Below are 21,120 nucleotides of genomic sequence, written 5' to 3'. Positions count from 1 at the left end.
AAGGCTAACCGCACCTTGTCGTGCTTCCACAGATGCATCACAAGCAGGTCCAAGGAGGTGATCCTCCCCCTCTATGCGACACTGGTCAAGCTGCAGTTGGAGTACTGCGTCCAGTTCTGGGTGCCGCACTTCAGGAGGGATGTGGCCAATATGGAGAGGGTCCAAAGGAGGGCCACCCGCATGATCAGGGGACAGCAGGGCAGGCCCTACGAGGAGAGGCTACAGGACCTGAACCTGTTCAGCCTTCACAAGAGAAGGCCGAGAGGGGACCTGGTGGCCTCTATAAACTTACTAGGGGGGACCAGCGGGGAATGGAAGAGACCTTGTTCCCCTGAGCACCTCCCAGAGCAACAAGGAATAATTGCCATAAGTTGTTAGAGAGTAGGTTCAGACTAGACATTAGAAGGCACTATTTCACAGTCAGGGCGTCTAGGATCTGGAACCAACTTCCAAGGGAAGTAGTGCTGGCTCCTACCCTGGGGGTCTTTAAGAGGAGGCTTGGCAATTACCTAGCTGGGGTCATATGAGCCCAGGTTTCTTTCCTGCCCAGGGCAGGGGGTCGGACTAGAAGATCTGCACTGTCCCTTCTGACCCTATGTCTATGAATATGAATCTATGAAAACCCTGGCCTTGTGCTGTCACAACCCCACCATTCCTGGGGTCTCCATGAAAACTGGCTGCAGCAAACAGGCAGGGACTCCAGGGAAATGCAGGCCCAGTCCAGCCTACAGGCTGGACTTTGCCTGCCCCTGCACTAGCTGGTTGAATAGCTCTCAGAGTCTATTAGATAGTAGCTGAACTAACCTAACATCAAAAAAATTAGAAGTGGCAAAAACCCAGGTGTTGTATAATTCAGGATTATCATTAATTTGTAAGATTATTGCATTATTATTATGTGTTATTAGTAATAGAATGAGTATATGACTGTATTCCCCCTAAAACCTTCCTCAGGACCTGGGATTATGTAAGGTTCCTATATAAATGAGTTTGCAATACTGAAATACTAACCCTACTTGTGAGTCTGGGTCTTTAATATGGTCTGTGCTCTAAATTGATTTGTTCTTCTGTTGTATGCAGTTGGCATTAACCTAGTAGGCCTGATCTTACATAGACACACATGCATTTTAGACACACACAGACACACACGTGCGCACACACTTAGATTCCTTATGGAAAACTCTGGGGGAGGAAGGGGACCAGTCTACAAATCTTGCAGCAAACAACCGATTTCAACAAGAGTAATCAGTAATTACACTGCTCTGGAAGGCACAAAACACTGCTGCAGCTGGTCAACCATGCTGAGAAATGTTGTCCTTTTTTAAAGAGCGTGTTACAATAATATTGTTAGTTTTACTTGATACCTCCAGTAAATCATTCAGTGAATGGCAGTTTTGTTAGGGAGTTAAATTATCATTGGCTTCATTTCAGACTATTTGACTAACAACAAATAGGGCATTACTACTAGTTATAATCAGCGCTAATGAATTTTATGGTTCATGGACTGAACATAACAGAAAGCTCCTCCATAGCCTATGAATAAGAAACAAGAGATGGGGGGCTTTATGCCTCATTACTGGAAGTAAACAAAGAAAAATAATCATCTCAATTTTCAACTCACATTTTTCAGAAAACTACTGCTTTTGATCTACCTTCTGAATTCTGAGGATCATCATTCATTTGCTCCTGGCTCTTTTAAAGCCCTCCCCCCCGACTTTATTTTACAGGGATTTCACTCTAGTGTTTGTGCACATTACAGACATTAATGAATTAAGCCACACAACATCACTCTGAGGTAATGAAATAGTCCTGCTTTCCTTTCAGTTACAAGAAAGGAGGTTAAGGTTAGTAAGGATACTTGTGAAAAGTGGCCAGTGAATTTGGACACTCAGATTCAATGCCTGCTTTCAGAAATTTCAGACTAAGCTGCTTACCCAACGTCACACAAGAAGTCTCTGGTTAAGCCTGGAACAGATCCCAGGCCTTCTGAAATTCAATTCCATAACTTCGTTGTGAGAACATCTTCCCTGCCAAGCACCTCTTCCTAAACAGTTTTCGTGCTGAAGTCATTTTACCAAGCTTGCTTTACATTTCTTTTTACCAGATGTAACTTTTTATTGACTTTTTTTTATGCTCGAGCTACACACTTTGGGCTCAACACAGTCCTTGAGTGCTCACACAGAACTCAATGAGTGCCTTGTGTATATATTCAAGGCCAGAAGTTATGCTCCAAGAGACTTCATAATGTATGTGAACATGCAGTATTTGAGAGTGGAATCTACCCCCAAGAGATCTTCCTCTCTTTTCAGTTTTGCCATCTGTATATTTATTGTCTTGAAAGATCTCTTTAGTATGTACTTCTATGCTAAAAAAATCACCATGGGAGGAAGCAGAGTTGATCTGAATATTTCAGCATCTCATACAAAGAAGCAGGGGAATGCTCAGTCAAAGCTGTCACTCAATTTTTTAACTTATCCACTTCTACTCAGGTACTGCAGGAGTCTCCAACTACTGAGTGACTGTACAGAGCACACACAAGAAGTGAAGGAAGAAAGAGCAGCATCAGGCTGTCACTTTTTGTGCCTTTGTTGGTTCTGTGGAGCATAACAGCCTTACCTCCACATTCAGATATATTGCAAGCTCCAGCTAATTTTTGGTTTCCAGGGTTATGAGGACTTGGGCAGGGTTCACAAGTAATTTGTCCTTCTTCATCCTGGTAAGTTCCATTAGGGCATAAAACACAGCGGTCTTGTTCACCATCGTAGTACCTTCCAACACTGCAGCTAACTAACAACAGAAAAAACATTCCAACACTGCAGCTAACTAACAACAGAAAAGTCCCCTGGTCACCAATATTCAGTGTATGCTTTTCACAGCCAATGAGTTAATCGTCCAATACCAGGTGCTAAAAGACATACGCAGGGAGCTGCCATGTGCCTCTAAGGCAAATCTGCTAGGACAGAACCATGAGAAAGGAGGAGGAAATGCTTCATATAAGAATTTCAGAAAAACTGAAATGTTCCCTAAAAGAGAGAAACAGCTATTCTAGCAGAGTGCTCTGCTAGAATACAGAATAGAACCATGGGGGACCTATACACATGCTCTGGAGGGAGGGAGGGAGGGGGGAGTTTTAATTAGAGCAGCTCTTGGGAGCCACTCTAATTAAAAAGCCTGCAGCATCTTGTATAATCAGTGTCCCGTGTTTCAAAATGGCAGCAGGGGTGCTTTAACTAAAGCTCATTCGATGAGTTATAATGCTCACTATAAATTATGATGTAGTTCATTTTGATGTTCAGAATGAGTACAGTATATAGAGGCATAAGAAATACCAAACTCAATTAGATCCAGAACCCAATTTAGTTCACTTTCTCTTGTCCAATAATGCTCACAGCTCAATACTTCAGAAGAAATTGCAAGATGGGAAACGCTGCTCTTTGAATCTTGCAAAGTTCTTGGGCTCAATGATGTTTTAAGTAGGAGTTCACTGAAAAATCATTTCTTTTCAGGATCAAACATTTGTTTCCAGGATCAAAATTACATAAATATTATATAGCTGGTCAAATAGCAGAATTTCCATCCTGTGAGAAATTCTGATATTTCAAAATCTGTATTGATGCCAAGTTGGGACAAAGAACCGAAATACCAACATTCTTTAGAGAACAGCAAATGATGACAAACATTCCCAAATTGGAACACTTCATCTTGGCTTGTTGTTCCAGTCTACAGAGGAAGGCAAACATCCCCATGGATCCATGTCATTCTGACATAGGGACCCATGTCATTCCTGCCTGACCCCAAGTTTAATGATCAGTAAGATCCTGAGTGAAAGAGTAAGATGCTCTAGTCAGGACCCTCTGGAATTTCTAAATGGCATCAGCACACTCCAATCAAAACCCTCCAGTCTTTCTTATGGCTAATGTCCCAGTGCCTCAAAAAAAGGTGGAAGGCCCCAACACTTCTCACAAACCAGTAACATTCATGAAGGGAAAAAATTCCTTCTGAGCCCCAAATGGAAATCAGAAAGGGCCCTGAGGCATGAGATTACTAGATGCCTTTTACACAGTTACAGCTACTTTTCTATCCCAACCTAGGAACTACAAACACAACTCTACGTGACACATACTAACTGGTGTGTCAGAACTCTATGTCCTATCCCATCAACACTTGCATAAACTTATCCAATTCAGTCTTAAAGCAATCCAGGTTCCTGGCCCCTACCACTTTGCTCAAAAGCATTCCAACACTTCACTCCTCCTTCTTCTAATTCACAATCTGGAGTATAAATGGGATAAAACTAAATAGTACATAAGGCAAGATCATGCATTTCAAGACTATCAACAACATTTTCTGTTATAAGATGGGAATACCAAGTCTATATATAGGCAATCATCGATACTCTGGATCATAGTGTATATGCTAGGGGGCTATAACCATCATACCAAGACCTTCGATACATATGCTTAGGCTAGAGTATGGAGGAGTGGAAGATGCTCAAGACCTACCATTCCCCCCTTTAAACCACCGAGACAGAATTCAAAGGTCAGACCAACTCCAGACATTCAGGTTGTAGCTTCTGCCAGAGGGAAACAGATATGAACTGCTGCTGACTGCCCAATTCCTCGGTGAGGGCACGTTTCTGTCACAGTAATGTTCCTTGGCCTTTCTCCAACTGAGGACTACCCACAAGGCAGTGGGAGATAGTGTTTTAAAGCACCCTATTCTCACCTTATTCCAGAGGTAGCAACATGGTGGTATTTTATAGGAGCTACCCTGCCACAAGCAGGCCCACCATGTTGCCACCAGGCCCTCCAGTCAGATACAGTTTACAGTAATACCCAGGACTACTAGTTGACCATAAGCCACCAATGTGACAGAGCACAAAAAGGCAAATGTGTTCCTCAGACATATCAGCCATCTGGACCTGATGACCCATGAGATCCACTTCAGTCCTGCGCCCCCTTCCAAGCTTATTCATATCTAATTTTATTAAAAACCAGGTGCTTTTAAACAAACCACACTTTATCCATTGTGTTAATAGTGGCCCTAAGCAGGAGGGTGTTGAAACTCTAATATTTGCTTTGAAGTCAATGGAAACTGAAAGTGATCAGCACTTCTTCAGATTTTGTTCCATGTGGGAAAATGTATAAAAATAAGAACATTGTGAATAAATAAAAAAAAATTCACGATGTTTAGAAAAAAAATCTGTTTTCTTCAATTGTCTGTTGAGAGACATGCCATAAATCTCAAGGCTGCAACATTTCTTATTTGTTAATGGCAACACTAATCAGTACACTTCGATGAAGTTTTAGCTATTCATTCACTAATAAAAGTTAACAACTAAATAAAATGCAGCATTAAAATGATATATGCATTAAATACATGCAAGGTTTTTTGCCCCTGTGCTGATGAAGCAAGATATTCCTCTCTCTCTAGAACACATAAGGGTATTTTTATATGGAGAAATGATACAAAGTTTCAAATAATTTAAATCTCACACAAATATTTCCTATGAATCAATACATCTGACCCTTACTTCTCCTTCTTTCCTATTTAAATGGACATCCATAGATCATTTATTAAGTGCTTATCCAACTAATGATCTAAAGGCATCTAAAAGCTCATTGAAACATCCATGGTATAATCTACCGTATAAAAGATGTTGTTTCTAAGTGAAATGCAACTTTTTTGGACTTGGTTACACCAGCCTCAGTCATGGAAAGATGTATTTTAATACACAAGGTATCCCTCTGAAATCATCAGGTCTGTGTGTAGTAAGGATGACAAAATTGAGTAATCTCTAAAGGGAAAAAAAAACCCTAAAGAAAAGTGTCGAGCGCAATTTTTTGTTCAAATATTTGTTTAAAAATCTAAAAAACGTTTATGCATCTCATCTCACAAAGCTACTAAATACAAGGTGCTGCCTGACACATGGGAAAAAGCCATTTAAAACAACAACAAGAATTTGCAAATAATGAAGTTAAATCAAAGATTGCACTAGCTTTTCTTTGCTTTTTTTCCAGCAACCTGCTTGTATTTCTTCAAATGAACAAAAGGACCAATTGCCTCCAGTAGACTTCATTTTTGTAGCTACCGTCTTTGTTTGTCTTCAATGCCCATTAAAATCCCATTCTGAAACTCATGCAGCTGTTTAAAAAATTTTTGAAAGCTTTTATGATGCTAAAAAAGAGAGACACAGGGGCCCACAGGGAGCCAGGATTAAAAGTTACAAAGACATTTAAAGGCTCTTCCCCCTCTTTTCAACACTTTAGCCTTTGAGCATTTGATGCTAAAGACAAATACTATAGTATCTCAGTGACTAAGAAGGTGAACCTCATAAAAGAGGTCATGATCCACCATCTAACCATTTTCTTAAGAATCATGCTTTGACTTTATAAGGAAAAATCACAACTCACTGATGCAAAATGATTCCTAAGCGGTGTCATTGAAGTTATTGTATTTTAACAGTTCATGGACTCAGGTCACATGGAAAACTTCTGTCTCTTAGAGATTTATGGCTTAACGCTAGTATTGGGAAAGCAAGCAGGTCAGCAATATGAACAACACTTTCTCTCTCATTTGAAAGTTTATTTACTCTTATCAGTTCAATAAAAAGTAGGGGGAAAATGGAACATATGGGATCTTGGCTGTGTGAAAATACATTTACTAACTGCAACAAATAAAAAGATAGACAGCCCTTTGTGTTTCTCTTGGAACATGCCTTTCATACTCTGTGTCTTAGAATCCTAGTGTCATGCCACATGCAAACAATGAGAATTGGGTTGGGGTGATAAAACATGACCAGCTACTGACTTGGTTGTACTCTTTAAGCAAAGGACACAAACCTCCATAATGCGAAGCAATTTGTATCAACTTCCCTTAGAGATAAAGATGCTCAGTATTTCAGCAATTCAGGCTCTAATAAACCAAGAGTATATTATGTTCTCACACCTGTGGACCACAAATGAAGTTGCTGTTAACTTGGAGCACTCCAAATAGAATGTGCTTTTCTTATGTTATTATATTGCAACAACAGCAGTCTGACCCTGGTAACTGTGAGAAATTTCAAGGAAGAGTGCTTATCCCAATGATTTGCAACCAGAGTGCCTTGAGATCCTTTCAGGGGTGCTACAGGGTACCCTGAGATCCTTTTAGTGCCATGCAATGTTCCTACGATCAGGTGTACAAACATAATTCTCAAGATAAACCCGGAGATTTCACATAGGAATTCAGAGCATCAAAAGCATTCAGACCTGTTGTGGTCTTCCTGAGTTCTCTGCAACAAAAGAACTGCTCTATGATTTTTCTGTAATCAAAAAATCAAGTGAAGACTAAGGGCATCTTTACATGTGCTTGGGTGGGGAGGGTGGCGGAAGAGGAGCTGCTCTATTTAAAGTGCCTGCAGAATCTTGTATATTTAGCATCCTGCACTTGGCGACAGGGGTGCTTTAACTAAAGCTTGTTCGATACGGAGGCTGCTGGAGTGCACTAATTAGCACACTCCAGCAGACTCAGTTATTGCAATTACAGCACATCAGAGCAGAGTCCCCACACATCTATAGGAACCCTAAAAGCTGACATTTTCTGAGGCATGCCTCAAGCTTAAAAACATTGAGAACCACTGGCTTAGCCACTGCTTCCTCTTCATCTTTCTCCCATCACTTGAACTGCTTAGAGTGCCCAACATGCCACACATGAGCTGCATAGAACTTATGTCAGTTCACTTACAGCTCCTCTGGATTGATATGGCAAAATATAACAGGATCAGAGTGGTCAAAGCGTCTTTCTCTCCCTCACTGAGAAACACTCCTCAGTGGATGTCAAAAGCCTATGTTTCCCCTCTGCTTAGAGGCAAACATTCCAGATAGGATCTTATGAAAGTAGGGCTGGAAGGGACATCACAAGATCATCTAGTCCAGGCCCCTGCTCAAGACAAGATCATCCCTGACTAAACCCAGCCCAGTGTCTGTCACAGTCACTATTGAAAACTTCCAAGGATGGAGAGCTCATATTTTTTCTAGGTAGCCTGTTTGTTCTAATTCTTGACCATTCTCATAGTGAGAAAGTTCCTCCCAATCTCCAACCTGAATTTCCCATACTCCAGCTTGAACCATTGTTCCTAGCTCTGTCCTTAACAACCACAGAAAAATGCCCATCTCCATCCTCTCTAAAATTGCCCTTTGGGTATTTGAAGACTGTTATCAAATCCCTCCTCAGTCTTCTCTTCTCCAAACTAAACAATCCTGTTCTTTCAAACTTTCCTCATAAGTCTTGCCTCACAGGCCCCTAATCATTTTTGTTGCCTTGCCCTGGACTCTGTCCAAACTGTCCACATCCTTCTTGAAGTGTGGGGCCTAAAACTGAACACAGTACTCCACGGTGTGGTCGCACCAGTGCTGAATAGGGAGAATCACTTCCCTTGATTTGCAAGATACACTTCTGTTAATACAACCCAGGATGCTGTTGTCTTTTTTTTTCCAGCAAAAGCACACTATTGGCTCATATTCATCTTATGGTTCACTGTAACCCCCAGGTCCTCTTCTGCAGTACTGCAGTCTAGCCAGGCATTCCCCAGTCTTTATTTGTGTATGCAATTATGCTGTCCCAAGTGCAGACCTTTGCACTTGTCCATGTTGAATCTCATCTGATTGACAGTGGACCATTTCTCCAGTCTATTCAAGTCATTCTGGACCCTAGCCCTACTCTCTGGAGTATCTGTAACTTCACCCAGTAACTCAACAGAAGCAGCCTTCAGTGGTAAAAGAGCAGAAGAGTGGGTTAGGGACTACTTAGAAGAGCTGGACGTGTAAAAGTCTATAGGGCTGGATGGGATACACCCAAAAGTGCTGAGGGAGTTGACTGATGTGATTACAGAGCCACTGGCTATCATCTTTGAAAACTCACGGTGATCAGGAGAGGTCCCAGACAATTGGAAAAGGGCAAACACAGTGCCCATATTTAAGAATGGGAAAAAGGAAGATCTAGAGAACTATAAACCAGTCAGCCTCACCTCAATCCCTGGAAAAATCATGAAGAAGATCCTCAAGGAATCCATTTCTAAGCATTTGGAGGAGAAGATGATGATTAGGAACAGTCAGCATGGATTCATCAAGGGCAGATCATGCCTAATCAGACTGATGCCTTCTATGATGAGGTGACTGGCTCTGTGGATGCAGGGAGACCAGTGGATTTGGTGCACCTTGATTTTAGCAAGGCTTTTGATATGGTCTCCAACAACATTTTCACAGGCAAGTTAAGGAAGTATAGGCTAGATGAATGAACTGTAAGGTAAATAGAAAACTGGCTGGAGCATTGGGCTCAGAACGTAGTAATCAATGGCTCGATGTCTAGTTGGCAGCCAGTATCAAGTGGAGTGCCCCAGAGGTCAGTCCTGGGGCTGGTTTTGTTCAATGTCTTCATCAGTGACCAGGAAAATGACTTAAAGTGCACCCTCAGCAAGTTTGCAGGTGACACCAAGCTGGGGAGGAGTAGTAGATACACCGGAGGGTAGGGCTAGGATTCAGAGTAGCCTAGACAAATTGGAGAATTGGGTCAAAAGGAATCTCATGAGGTTCAACAAGGAGAAGTGCAAAGTCCTGCGCTTAGGACAGAACAATCCCATGCACCAATATAGACTGCGGGCTGACTGGCTGGGGAGCAGCCCCGCAGAAAAAGAACTGGGGTTTTCGCCCTGCAGAAAAGGACCTGGAGTTTACAGTGGACAATAAGCTGAATATGAGCCAGCAATGAGCCCTTGTTGCCAAGAAGACTAACGGCATACTGGGCTGCATTGGTAGGTGTGTTGCCAGTAGGTCAAGGGAAGTAATTATTCCCCTCTATTCAGCACTGGTAAGGCCACATCTGGAGTACTGTGTTTAGTTTTGGGCCTCCCACCACAGAAAGGATGTGGACAAAATGGAGAGAGTCCAGCAGAGGGCAACACAAATGACTTGGGGGCTGGGGCACATGACTTATGAGGAGAGGCTGAGGGAACTGGGCTTATTTAGCTTAGATCCTGACATGCTAGAATCTCCATCCTTGGAGGTTTTTAAGACCCGGGTAGACAAAGCTTTGGCTGGGATGATCTAGTTGGGGATGGTCCTGCTTTAAGCAGGGGGTTGGACCAGATGACCTCCTGAGGTCCCTTCCATTGAGTACAGTGATCCAATTTCCTCTAGATATGAAAAGGCCATTTGGTTCCCAGCTTTTGCCTCTCTGCAAAAATTCTTAATGAAGGTACCATTTATAGCAATGATCTCTCTGATAAGTATTAAGAGGTAGATTTTTAGAGCTTCACAGTGGGAGCCACTTTGAGGCCATAGCAACTTTATTGAATCTACCAATTCATAGTAGATAGCATTCTACTAATTACCTAGCTATACATCTCTTTACTGGAACTCTTGTGCAGTGATATGGACAAAAGGAATCATGAGATTGGGACCACAAAATTGATGGTCAGAAGATCAACTTTCAGGCCAACTGAACTGGATTTTGACTAGCAACCCTAAGATGAAAGACTCCATTTCTCTGAGCCAGTGGCAATTTCATTTTTATAATCAACTTACAAGAAAATATATGCAAATATCCAGTGATATAGGAAAGGTGACTTGTGCTGGAATTAAATTTATTTCTGCTGTCCTTGGTGATCCCATTTTGAGATATGTTCATCTTAACTAAAGCTAGGGAAAGTGTTTCACCATTTACCTCCAAAATCCTAATCTAATCAGTACAATAATTCCACTTCTGTCCCACAACAGAATCAAGGAAAGAAACTTGTGTGGGAACACAGGGAAGAAATTAACTGAATTCCCAGCCCCTACTGAACAAATATGAAAAGGGAAAAAAGGTTTAGGAAAAGTGGTGGAGAGACATTTCAAAGAAAGAAAGAAGGATAGAGCCTGGACTTGATGATCTTGCAGCCCTAATGTCTGTGAAAAGGAATAAAACTAAGGAAAACAGGATGCTGGTGTAAAGAAAAGTAATCAGGATGAATAAAGACAGGACAGTGAGATGTATGAAAAATACAAGAAAAAAGAGTGAGAAAAGATAGATAAAACAGCAACTATATGAAAAGGCATAGAATTTCTAATGGAAAAACATAAACGCTATTGAAAACAATGGAGAGAAAGACTGAGAGCAAAAGTCTGGGCCTGTGAATAGATATCTAGTCTATAGGAAAGTTCTGCTGAACAGAAGGCAAGATCCAGTCCATACCAAAACAACAACTATGTTGGCTGACCTGGTTAGAACTGTAACATCCTCTCACACAGTTCAAACACTTGCAGTAGAGGCAGGAGAATCAAACTGTGTTTTAGCCAGGTGCCCAGATCATACCAACAACCAGCAAAATGTAAGGTTGCAGAAAAGTGGAGGAGAACAGGTCTATCCTATCTATGTGGCAAGATTAACCCATGGTATTAGTGTGTCTGAGAATGCCACCATTCCAGTGAGGTCAGACAAAAGGTATTTGTTCCACCTTAGCTGTTATATGCAGAACCTCTCTCTTCACAGTTTTACTGTCCAGATACCATTCACAGGTGACAAATTCACTCCACGACAGACAGGCATTACAAGGCCCTATGAGCCAACAGCTTCTAAACGTTGATGAGAAAGAAATAATGACTCTGCAACATAGGAAAACAATCACATGCATCTTCTTTCATGTCTCTCCCATCATTACAGTTTCTACTTATAAGTTTAATTTAGCTCTGGATAAAAAAAAAGCAAACACCAAAAAAAAAAAGACATAAATTAACTCCCAAGAGCTACCATTTGTGTTAGGGATAACTTGTCTACATTCAGTATTTCTAGTTTGCTCATTGTGATATTATCCAAGCACTGGTATCCTTTTCTGCAGACTAAAACAAGAAGCTTGGAAGTTGACATTGTCCCAGGTTAAGTTTGTTTTGTTTCTATCTATTACACAAAGCTGCATTGTAGAACTAATATGTTTGTTCTCTCCGTCTTCAACTTCAGTCAACAGGCCAATCTATTAGATATATTTCTCTGTCATAGACAAATACAGCCTCCCATCCAGAATCAATGGACCTCACCTTTTTGAACTAAAGGGGAACAGGTGGAAGAGGTGGGTTAGGCTTTATCTTCTCTTGATGAGTCAGCCACAAGAAGGCAATAATACTCAGTCTCTCTCTCTCTCACACACACACACACACACAGACACACGCATAACACCAGAACAAAATTTCCACTCCTTGCTATTGCATGTGCACTGCACTAGGGTGCTTCCTACTCTCTCCGTCAAGGACAGCTGCATTTCAGAGTAGCTGTATATACATATGGTATTTTGGCATTTGTCAAAACAAAGGATGCTGAATGTAAAAGTAGAACGTGACAGGATAGATGTTTGTGCAATAGGCATGATGAAAGGAAACATATCGTAGGCTGGTAATTGCAGTTATCTGATAAAACCTTACAGATTAGGAATTGCTATTTTGCCTTCCCTTAAATCATTTGCCCATAGGGGACAAACCTGCAAAGTGCACATGCCAGAGGATGAAACATGAAGAATGGAAAAACCTCTTAACTTGTTGCTATTCTCCAGACTGGGCCTTTACAGTTTTTACTGTCTCCTTCATGAGACATTACAGTTCTGAAAACTTCAAATCACACATTGGGTGAATCTCCTAAAGCTTTGCCTAGCCTTATTACAGAACTGAGAGGAAATAAGTTGCAGCTCACTTCCAACATGACCCCTGTGTAGTCTGAGTACAGGGGACAGACAGATCTCTTGTGCTTGACCTGCTTGAATAAAAATGTTTCGTCATTCACAACATTTTTCTCCTTATGATATGGAATTCCAAAATGAATTGGAGCTTTCCAGGAATTAGCCCTTCCAGATTAGAACATCTATTCCACAGCTGAACTGCAGTGGCTGCTTGGAAGGCATGCTAACTTGTCCAAAAAGCCGAAAAGTCTAATTGAGTCTAACAAGCATTTTAAAGCCTTACTGATTCTCTAAAGCACTTACATGCTGTGTACACTATGCAGCTTGAATTCGCTGTCATGGTCATTAGGACCGTATTAAGAGAATGTCTGACCCCTCTCCTTAAACCTTTGTACTCCAGAAGTGTCTCACAGGCTGCATTATGGTGGTGCTGCTAGTACTACAATCATTAAGTGTTAATTACTTAATTAACTAATGAACACTTAATGATTAAGTGTTCATTACTGCATACACTGCACTTAATGATTAATCATTAAGTGCAGTGTTCCTCTGTTAAGCCCTGTTTTTGTGAGTTTGTAACTCTCCCATAAAGCTCATCTAGCACACAAGACCTCCACCAAGCAGAGAGAACAAAAGGGGCATGTCTCAAAGTTATGCTTGTTTCTTCACAACACGTACCACATCTGTTCTCCACACGTACTTGTCCCAAACTGCAGAACTCTGGTGGATCTGAGAGCTTCACAGACTTTCTGACCACTTCATGGTCTATGCCAGAGAGGCGAACATGGAACTGCTCCTTGTTGATTACCTTCCTCAAGGTTCGAATGGTTTTGCGCAGTCTCTTCTCAGTCCGTTTTCGTGCACAGCGCAGATCACACATGTCTAAAAGGTAACAAGGGTGAAAATGAGGGTCCTTCAGTATTAACAACAGTATGCAGCAGTATCTGATTCAATGGAAATACAAACTGTGTCAACCCGGGTGCAGTCTTCAAGAAATTACACCAGCAAACAAGAAGAAAAGTAATTGTAACAGAAATTTTTTAAGTATAGGAGCACTCTGATTTTAGGAGCTAGGCAAGGCCCTCACACTTTCTAAATCAATAAAATGAAGCTTCAAAACAGGAGATACTTTTATGATTAAATTTTGCATAAAGATGAAAGTGAAAGATAAAGAAAATTAAGGATCTAACTGCAAGAAGCATTCATATGCACCTTGGATCATTTTCCAACCAACCTGTCACCTCCTTTTGGTTTGTTTCAAGCTCAAAATCCGCAGTGATAAACATTTCTTTAGCTGCCGCCAGTCTGTTGAAGGCTCCGTGAACTTTCTTGCCAGAGCTGCATGTTAGGTTTACATAGTAGAAGCTCTCCGTTACTGAGTTATGTTTCTCTGCATGAACAAAATTAAAGGAAGCAAAAGCTTGGCCAACTATATTACTGGATATTCACTAGAGCTCAGTAAATATTTTGTTATGAAGACTGTGAGGAGACTAAATGATTAACTCCAGATGCTAATAAACTACAAACAATGGGGCTGGATTCTCAATTGACGAACACAAGGGTAGCTTCAGTGACTTCAACAGTGCCGCAGCAAATTACACCAGCTAAAGGTCCGGCTGTACTGTGTTGACCCACTGAGCACATCCCACCACTAAGATCTGAACCTTGCTAAAGCTACAAGCCCACTTAAACCAAGCAGCTGCCAGCAAGTTCTTCATTATCTTCTTTGAGATATGCTATTAGAACCATGCTATCTGCCTGCTCAGGATGAGTTAAAATTATTCAAGGGAAAATCTCTTGCTTGCTCTGGTGTGAAAGCCCCACTCACTTCCAACAATGTTTAAATTAATCTGGGGCAAGTTTCAGCACGCACAGGCCTTTCAGAAAATGTTCACCAAGTTTTCCATGAGGAAACAATATGTATTTAAGAAAACGTCCAGATCACGTTTTGGTCCTGAAATAAATATGCACTTTCATTAAATATCTAGTATGGTTGCTGTTCATTTAAAGCCAAGCAAACCAATATGGTGGATTATTTTTATTTTCAGTTAATTTTCTTTTTCAAGTCCAGCCAAGTAAAGATTGACCATGATACAGCTATGTACTGATTCCTCTTTCAGCAAGGGGGCCTTGCTCTTTATTATTCTTTTATTTCACTCAGATTCATCTCAAACTACATTTTGTGGGCAGGTCATAGGTTAAAGTCCTCCTTTTTGTTTCTAGCTGCCTTTACAAGTTTCCACATCATGTTTCCTACCTCAAAGCAGCTAAAAGTGTGTGAGAGGAGCCAATCTAGCTGTGTCTATTAGAAGTTTCTGCAATATAAAAGGAAGAAGCAGGGAAACAAGAGCGAAACTGGAGAAAAAGGATGAACAGGAAGAAAGAAGCCAGAGGTTTCTTCAATGTGGCATCAGGTACATGGAATTAGCAACCAGGCAGCATAATCACAGAGGAAAGGGAAGATGGAAGAGGCAGGACATGTTTCTGTTCAAAGATGCAGGAAAGAAGGAAACCAAGGTTAAGAGAAGCATGTTTAAGATTAGAAAGTCATAAAAAGATATGAAGAGCAAAAAGAGAGAGTATTCTCATGAAATTTAGATTGGTAAAAAAAAAAAATACAGGAGAACTTTCCTAATGTGCCTTTTCCAAGATGCAACAGAATTGTTCCTAGAATTACAGTGGGGAAGGGCATGGTTCCTATCACCACATATGGGGAGAGAGGAAATTTGCAAAGCTCCCTGTTTATTACTGAAGACCATTTCATGTCACGAAAATATTTAAAAATCCCTGATCTATAGCATTAGCTTGCTTACCTGTACATATACATCCATACCTGATATAATTTGCTGCAGACCTTCTTGAAACATCTCAGTCTTTTTCAAACTACATTTTCCTTCATTAAATTTAAAGGTTACACTTATCTTGATGGCTGAGGTATCTTCACACAAAGAAACAATGACAAGTTACTTTAAAAAAGAAAAAGACTGAAATACCACAATGTCAAGCAGGTCACTACAACTGCATAATGTAAACCTATATGTCACTAAAAACACTGCTGTTTGTGGAAAGATGGAATCACAGGGGGGATGCTGAATGAGATACTAGTCTTATTCTGCTGGTAGTTAATTCATAACTGGAACTACATTAAGAAGCTGTGATATATTTTAGCTGCAGGAAAGGTATTGTTCATAGAGGCAGAACTTGTGTAAATATGAACAGTTTTGCTAGAGTCAAAGAGATACATTGATTTATACCAGCTTAAGATCTGCACCTATTGTTTATGTACAGTAGCATCTTTCACACTCCTACATCTTAAATAAATGTTACTGTTAAGCTAAGTGAGACACATAGATTATACATAGTCAAATTTTCCAATAGAAGTGGATAAAGACATACATGTAGCTCCACAGATGGGCTGTTCATGTACCTAATAATTTGGATCTTAGGCACACGGGTAATGCTGGTGAAGCCACACAAGGACTTCAAGAGAAGAATCCTCATTTATGCAAGAGCTGTGCACTCTGACATATGAATGAAGAGGAAGAAAAAACTGAAGGAATACAACCAAAGAGGAAACAAAACACAAACGGAATAATATATCCCTGTCTTATAATACCCTTATAATAATGAGTCAACAGGATTTACATGCAACAAGTAAATCTAGTAATTACCAAGCCAAGTAGATTCATTTGTACTTTGTTGCTTTTTCTTAGGCGGAGAGGAGCTGCCACAGGTGAGAGTGTAGGCCTCTTGTATTCCTAACAACAGATGATACAGGCAGACAAAGTAAAGATACAAACCACATAAGAACTGGATGCCCTTCACCTGTGTAAGGCATTTGTAGGATTGAGTTACATGGGCACTGCCTTTTTCAAAGATGACACTTAGCCTTGGAGCTATGTTCCCAGCTTTGGAATAGCTCTGAGGTCAATTTGCCTCAGTGTTGGCAAATAATCAAGACCCTGTTTGCCCTTTTAGCCCTATATCCAAAAGCTGGACCTGATCTCAGGTTCCTAAGATGGCAGGCTCAGCTCTGAACAGGGCTTCTATCATTCAACAGCTGGCCCTGGGCTGTTTTGGGAATGGCACCAGAAACACTTAAGAGTTCTGCCCTGTCCACTCTTGCTAAAGGACAGTTGTGGTGAGGTGATATGAAGGTAGAGGGATTATAAGAAAAGGATTCTTAGGATTCTGGCAGGGATACAGAGGTCCCTGTTTGAAGGGAGGAGGTTTTCTCCTTTGGTTGCTTATTTTCTTACACCTTCATGAGTCACAGATACATTAAGTTGCTATAACCAATGGCACATAAGGATTAGCACATCATCTGGCTGCCTTTGAGTCCCCTGCCCAAATGACCAGATTCCCATTTATAGCTGGGTTGACTGGGGGCAGCCTTTGGCACAAGTCCAGGATGAAACATGAACTGATTACACCAGAACAGGGGTGCTCAACCTGCAGGCCAGATATGTACCACAGGGCTTATCTGCAGGCCAGATATGTACCACAGGGCTCCCCATGGAGTCTCACACCGTCCTGAGCATCTGGATTGGGCCCCAGGGCCCCACAGCACCTCTAGCAGGCCCACATACCACCCCCCCATCCATCCAGGATTAGGTTCCATCTGGGCAGAGGTGGCACAAGGAGCCAAGGCATAATCCCAGTGAACAGGGGCAGAGTAAGGCCCAAAATGGCCCACAGACTCGCCCCACACCTTTCATCTGGCCTGCAGGACCAAAACTGACCACCACTGCTCCAGAGCCACAGTGACACCTTATGTACTCTGCCACTGTGCCTCAAAGACCTTCACAAGTGCTAGCATTATTACTCCTTCATTCTTCACATAACAGCACACTTTGGACAACTATACTGTGCTTTGTCTGTGTGGCTTACCAGAAATAACATGGACATCCGAGGGACAGCTTAAGATGCACCCATCATTCCCACCACTTTTAGTGCAGCGCAGCAATACTTTGGGTGACATATCAGGCAAGTACCCTTCTAAACAAGATAAATATAAATACTCATGGGAGAAGTAAAATATCTACATGTGGCAAACAGAGATGGACATGCAGCAACCTTCAATATTCAATACAGAGAGACGGGGAGAAAGGGAGATAACATAAGGATTAAACCATATATATAAATTTCCTTTCATGTAAAACTATGCCCAAAATATTTTTTCATGCAGTAAAGCACAAAAGAAAACACAGAAAGAAGCCTAGGTAAAAGCAAAGGAAGAAAGCACCAAAGCCCCTTAAAGTATCTCCTGTTTTTCACCTATTCCAGCAATGGCTAGCATGGCTACTTAAAAGTAAAGCAGAAATCTAACAAAGGCCATGACGATCCATGCTGCTTAACGGGATGGATCAAGATTTTCACAACTACCTAGAGCTGCATCACCTTCAAGCACACATGTTTTCTATGTGCCTTACCAACGCAGTCTTTCTTATTCCAGTGCAATTTCTGGTTGGAGTGACACTGACATTCATAATCTCCTAATGTATTCATGCAGGTCTGTTGACATCCTCCATTGTTGATACTACATTCATTAATATCTGAAGAAAAGGATGAAAATACCTTTTTAAACTGTTAATCTAGAAACAATTTCACTCACTGTAAAATCCAGACATAAAATTGTGGTAACTGGGCAGCATACTTCATATGGTCAGGCTGTAATTTTCTGGGTGCCTTTTGAATATCCTGCCCTAAATATCTGTGCATTCCCTGCAGTCTTTTAATGAATGTTAACATTGATTTAAATGATTTACTTTCAATGTTAAATATTACCAAAATTGACTGTAACTAAAACATTCCAGCCTCAAGAATGGGCTTCAAAAATTTACAGGCTCTTAACAAAGGAAAATGCAATTAAACCAAACATACATTGTATTGTTTTTGGTTATTATTATGTTTGAAACAAAACCATGTGATAGGATGCAAGACACACAACAACCATTTGCCTTAAAAGTTCAAATGCGTATTATATATATAATGCATACATTATGCCTTCATTTATATGCGCGCGCACACACACACATATATATTATAATGTTAAAATATATTTTATTTCATGGTCAACGAATAAAAGTGGACAATACTTTCCATTGTATTGCTATGCTTTTTTGGCCTAAACAGTCAGACCACTTTGGGGACTTTGCCAGGTAGTTTCCATTAGAAGGCAATAGGAGTGGGGGTGGTTTATGCAATTCAGTTTGTTTACCCCTAATATCCCTTAACACAGCAAAAGCAAGTTTCCATTTCAGTTTCAAAGTTTCTCTTTCCTGGACATCCTGTAACCCAGAGACCCTTGTCTCTTTGCTCTCCCTCAGGGTCAAACTCATGACCGCTTCTCTTACTTCCTGCCCTTCACAGAAACGTACATGCTGCAACTAATCAATCCCCAAGCTCTTCAGCCTGCAGGGCTTAGCTTTTGAATGGATCTTACCATGATGCCTATTGCCTTGGGTAGTAGTTTCCTATCGTAATTATATGAAGAAGTATTTATTTTTCCTGCAGTATAGATGTCTACAGCCTGCAGCTCCAGATCCAGGAGCCAGCTCACCATTTTCTCACTTCCTGCTGGTTATTCATAATGCCATTGATCCCAACACTTTGCATCATCTTTTCCAAGGAAGGAAGGAAGCCCACCCCCCACCCCACCTGGACATCCTAGCTGAGTATATAAAGAATACACACAGTGCAAAGTCACCTATGACAGTGTGCATGCAAAATGCATCTTTTATGGCTTGATCCTGTTCCATCCGAAATCCAATGGCACAGCCCTTAAAGAGCAAATTTTACAGGCAAATGAAGCAATTTTCTAAGTGTGATAATATGACTCTACCACCCTTAATCAGACCAACTATTAAAAGGTAGTCAAATAATATATACCATATTTTCTCATACACAGCACACCCCCATATAAGACACACACCTTGTTTTTGGAAGGCAGAATGTAGAAGAAATTGTTTTTTTTTCCCAGAGTCATAGTCTAGATCTGGCTTTTTCATGGGGAAGCTGTGTTGCAAAACTACTGTCAGCTTCTCTCAGTCATCAAGCTTATAGTGATTATGAAAGAGTTAACAATGGATTCCAACCCTATTGCTTGCTGGCTGAAAGAATCTAGAAACCATTTTGCAACACAGCATCTTCACACTTGTGGTATGCTGGCAACACTGTTCAGGAAAGCCGGTAGAGCAGCTGCCTTTGTTATGCATGACTTAAACCAATTGCCATTAGTCCCCCATATTCATAAACACATAGGCTAAGATTTTCAAAGGAACCAGAAAGCAAGTGTCCAAATTTCAATGCATCTATACCTTAGGACAGGGGCATCAAACTCAAATGAGCTGCCGGCAGGGGGGCACAGCCAAAGGGTGGATCATCCAGCCTGCAGGGCTTCTTGCAGGCCAGATGACATACCCCTGGATTTGATCCATGGTGCTTCTTCCTGCAGTTGCCAAAGCTACTGTTTCAGCTAGCAACCAGAGAGTTAACATCGCTGCCGCTCAGTGTCCCTCCCTCCTTCTCAACCCTTTTGCCACTGCTGACTGCTGCCAATTTTGGTCACCAAAGGTGACTGAAAACCAGAAATTAAGCAGAAGGTAAGGGGAACTGGGAGGGTGAGCAGCAGCATCATTAACCCCCATATCAAAACAGCAGCTGTAACTGCTGTGGTGACAAACTCCATGGGCTGGATCTGGAGGGTTGTCCAACCCATGAAAAGTCCTGTGAGCCAGATGTTTGACTCAACCCCACCCCACTGTAGAAGACATCATATCCTGGGGGCGCCCTATTCCCTTAGACTTCTCTAAAAAAAAACAAACCCCAGCTTATGTTCGTACACACAGCTTATAGGACCCCAAATGAAGTGAAGACCTGCAAACTGGGTGACACATTTCTGTCATGGTCCCCAAGTTCAAATGTGCCCATTCTGACTCCCACCAGAGGGAATGCCCTGTTGGACCTGGTCCTGGCCACAGGCGATGATCTGGTAAGGGGGCTCCAGGTCCTTGACCACCTGGGTGATAGCAATCATCGCTTGCTGGAATTCATCATCCAGCGCAGGGTGACAAGGGCCTGCAGCAAGGCAGTAGCCCTAGACTTCAAGAGGGCCAACTTCAACGAGTTGAGGAGATTGGTGGGAGAGGCGCTGGGGTTCTCGAGGGCAGGGGAACTCAGTGCCCAAGATGAATGGTCGTTCCTTAAGGAGACGATACTCAGGGCCCAAGGGGTGACAATCCCAACAAGAAGCAAGGGGGGCAAGAGTGCCCAAAAGCCTCCTTGGCTCACCCAGGACATCCGGGAATGCCTGGTTGCCAAAAAGGCAGCGTACACCTGGTGGAATGCGGGGGTGATCTCCAAAGAGGAGTATACCTCCACTGCTCGGGCCTGTAGGGGAGCTGTTAGGAAAGCTAAGGCGGACATAGAGCTAGGACTAG

The 21,120-nt window shown here is 41.6% G+C and overlaps 1 protein-coding gene across 1 annotated transcript in view; it reads right to left on the bottom strand.

Annotated features, from left to right (window-relative positions):
* SCUBE2 (signal peptide, CUB domain and EGF like domain containing 2) overlaps nucleotides 1-21,120 on the bottom strand; it is a 79,559-nt gene that overhangs the window by 14,264 nt on the left and 44,175 nt on the right. Inside the window, exons 11-17 of the mRNA XM_014517201.2 lie at nucleotides 18,112-18,234; nucleotides 17,570-17,677; nucleotides 16,351-16,437; nucleotides 15,513-15,617; nucleotides 13,914-14,069; nucleotides 13,358-13,561; nucleotides 2,614-2,784 (exon numbers count right to left, since the gene is read on the bottom strand). Of these exons, the coding sequence (XP_014372687.1) occupies nucleotides 2,614-2,784; nucleotides 13,358-13,561; nucleotides 13,914-14,069; nucleotides 15,513-15,617; nucleotides 16,351-16,437; nucleotides 17,570-17,677; nucleotides 18,112-18,234 (954 nt within the window). The remainder of the gene's footprint in view (nucleotides 1-2,613; nucleotides 2,785-13,357; nucleotides 13,562-13,913; nucleotides 14,070-15,512; nucleotides 15,618-16,350; nucleotides 16,438-17,569; nucleotides 17,678-18,111; nucleotides 18,235-21,120) is intronic.

The sequence above is a fragment of the Alligator sinensis genome, unplaced genomic scaffold (genome assembly GCF_000455745.1).
Source record: "Alligator sinensis unplaced genomic scaffold, ASM45574v1 scaffold502_1, whole genome shotgun sequence".
Lineage (NCBI taxonomy): Eukaryota > Metazoa > Chordata > Crocodylia > Alligatoridae > Alligator > Alligator sinensis.
This window is presented reverse-complemented; position numbering and strand designations above follow the sequence as displayed.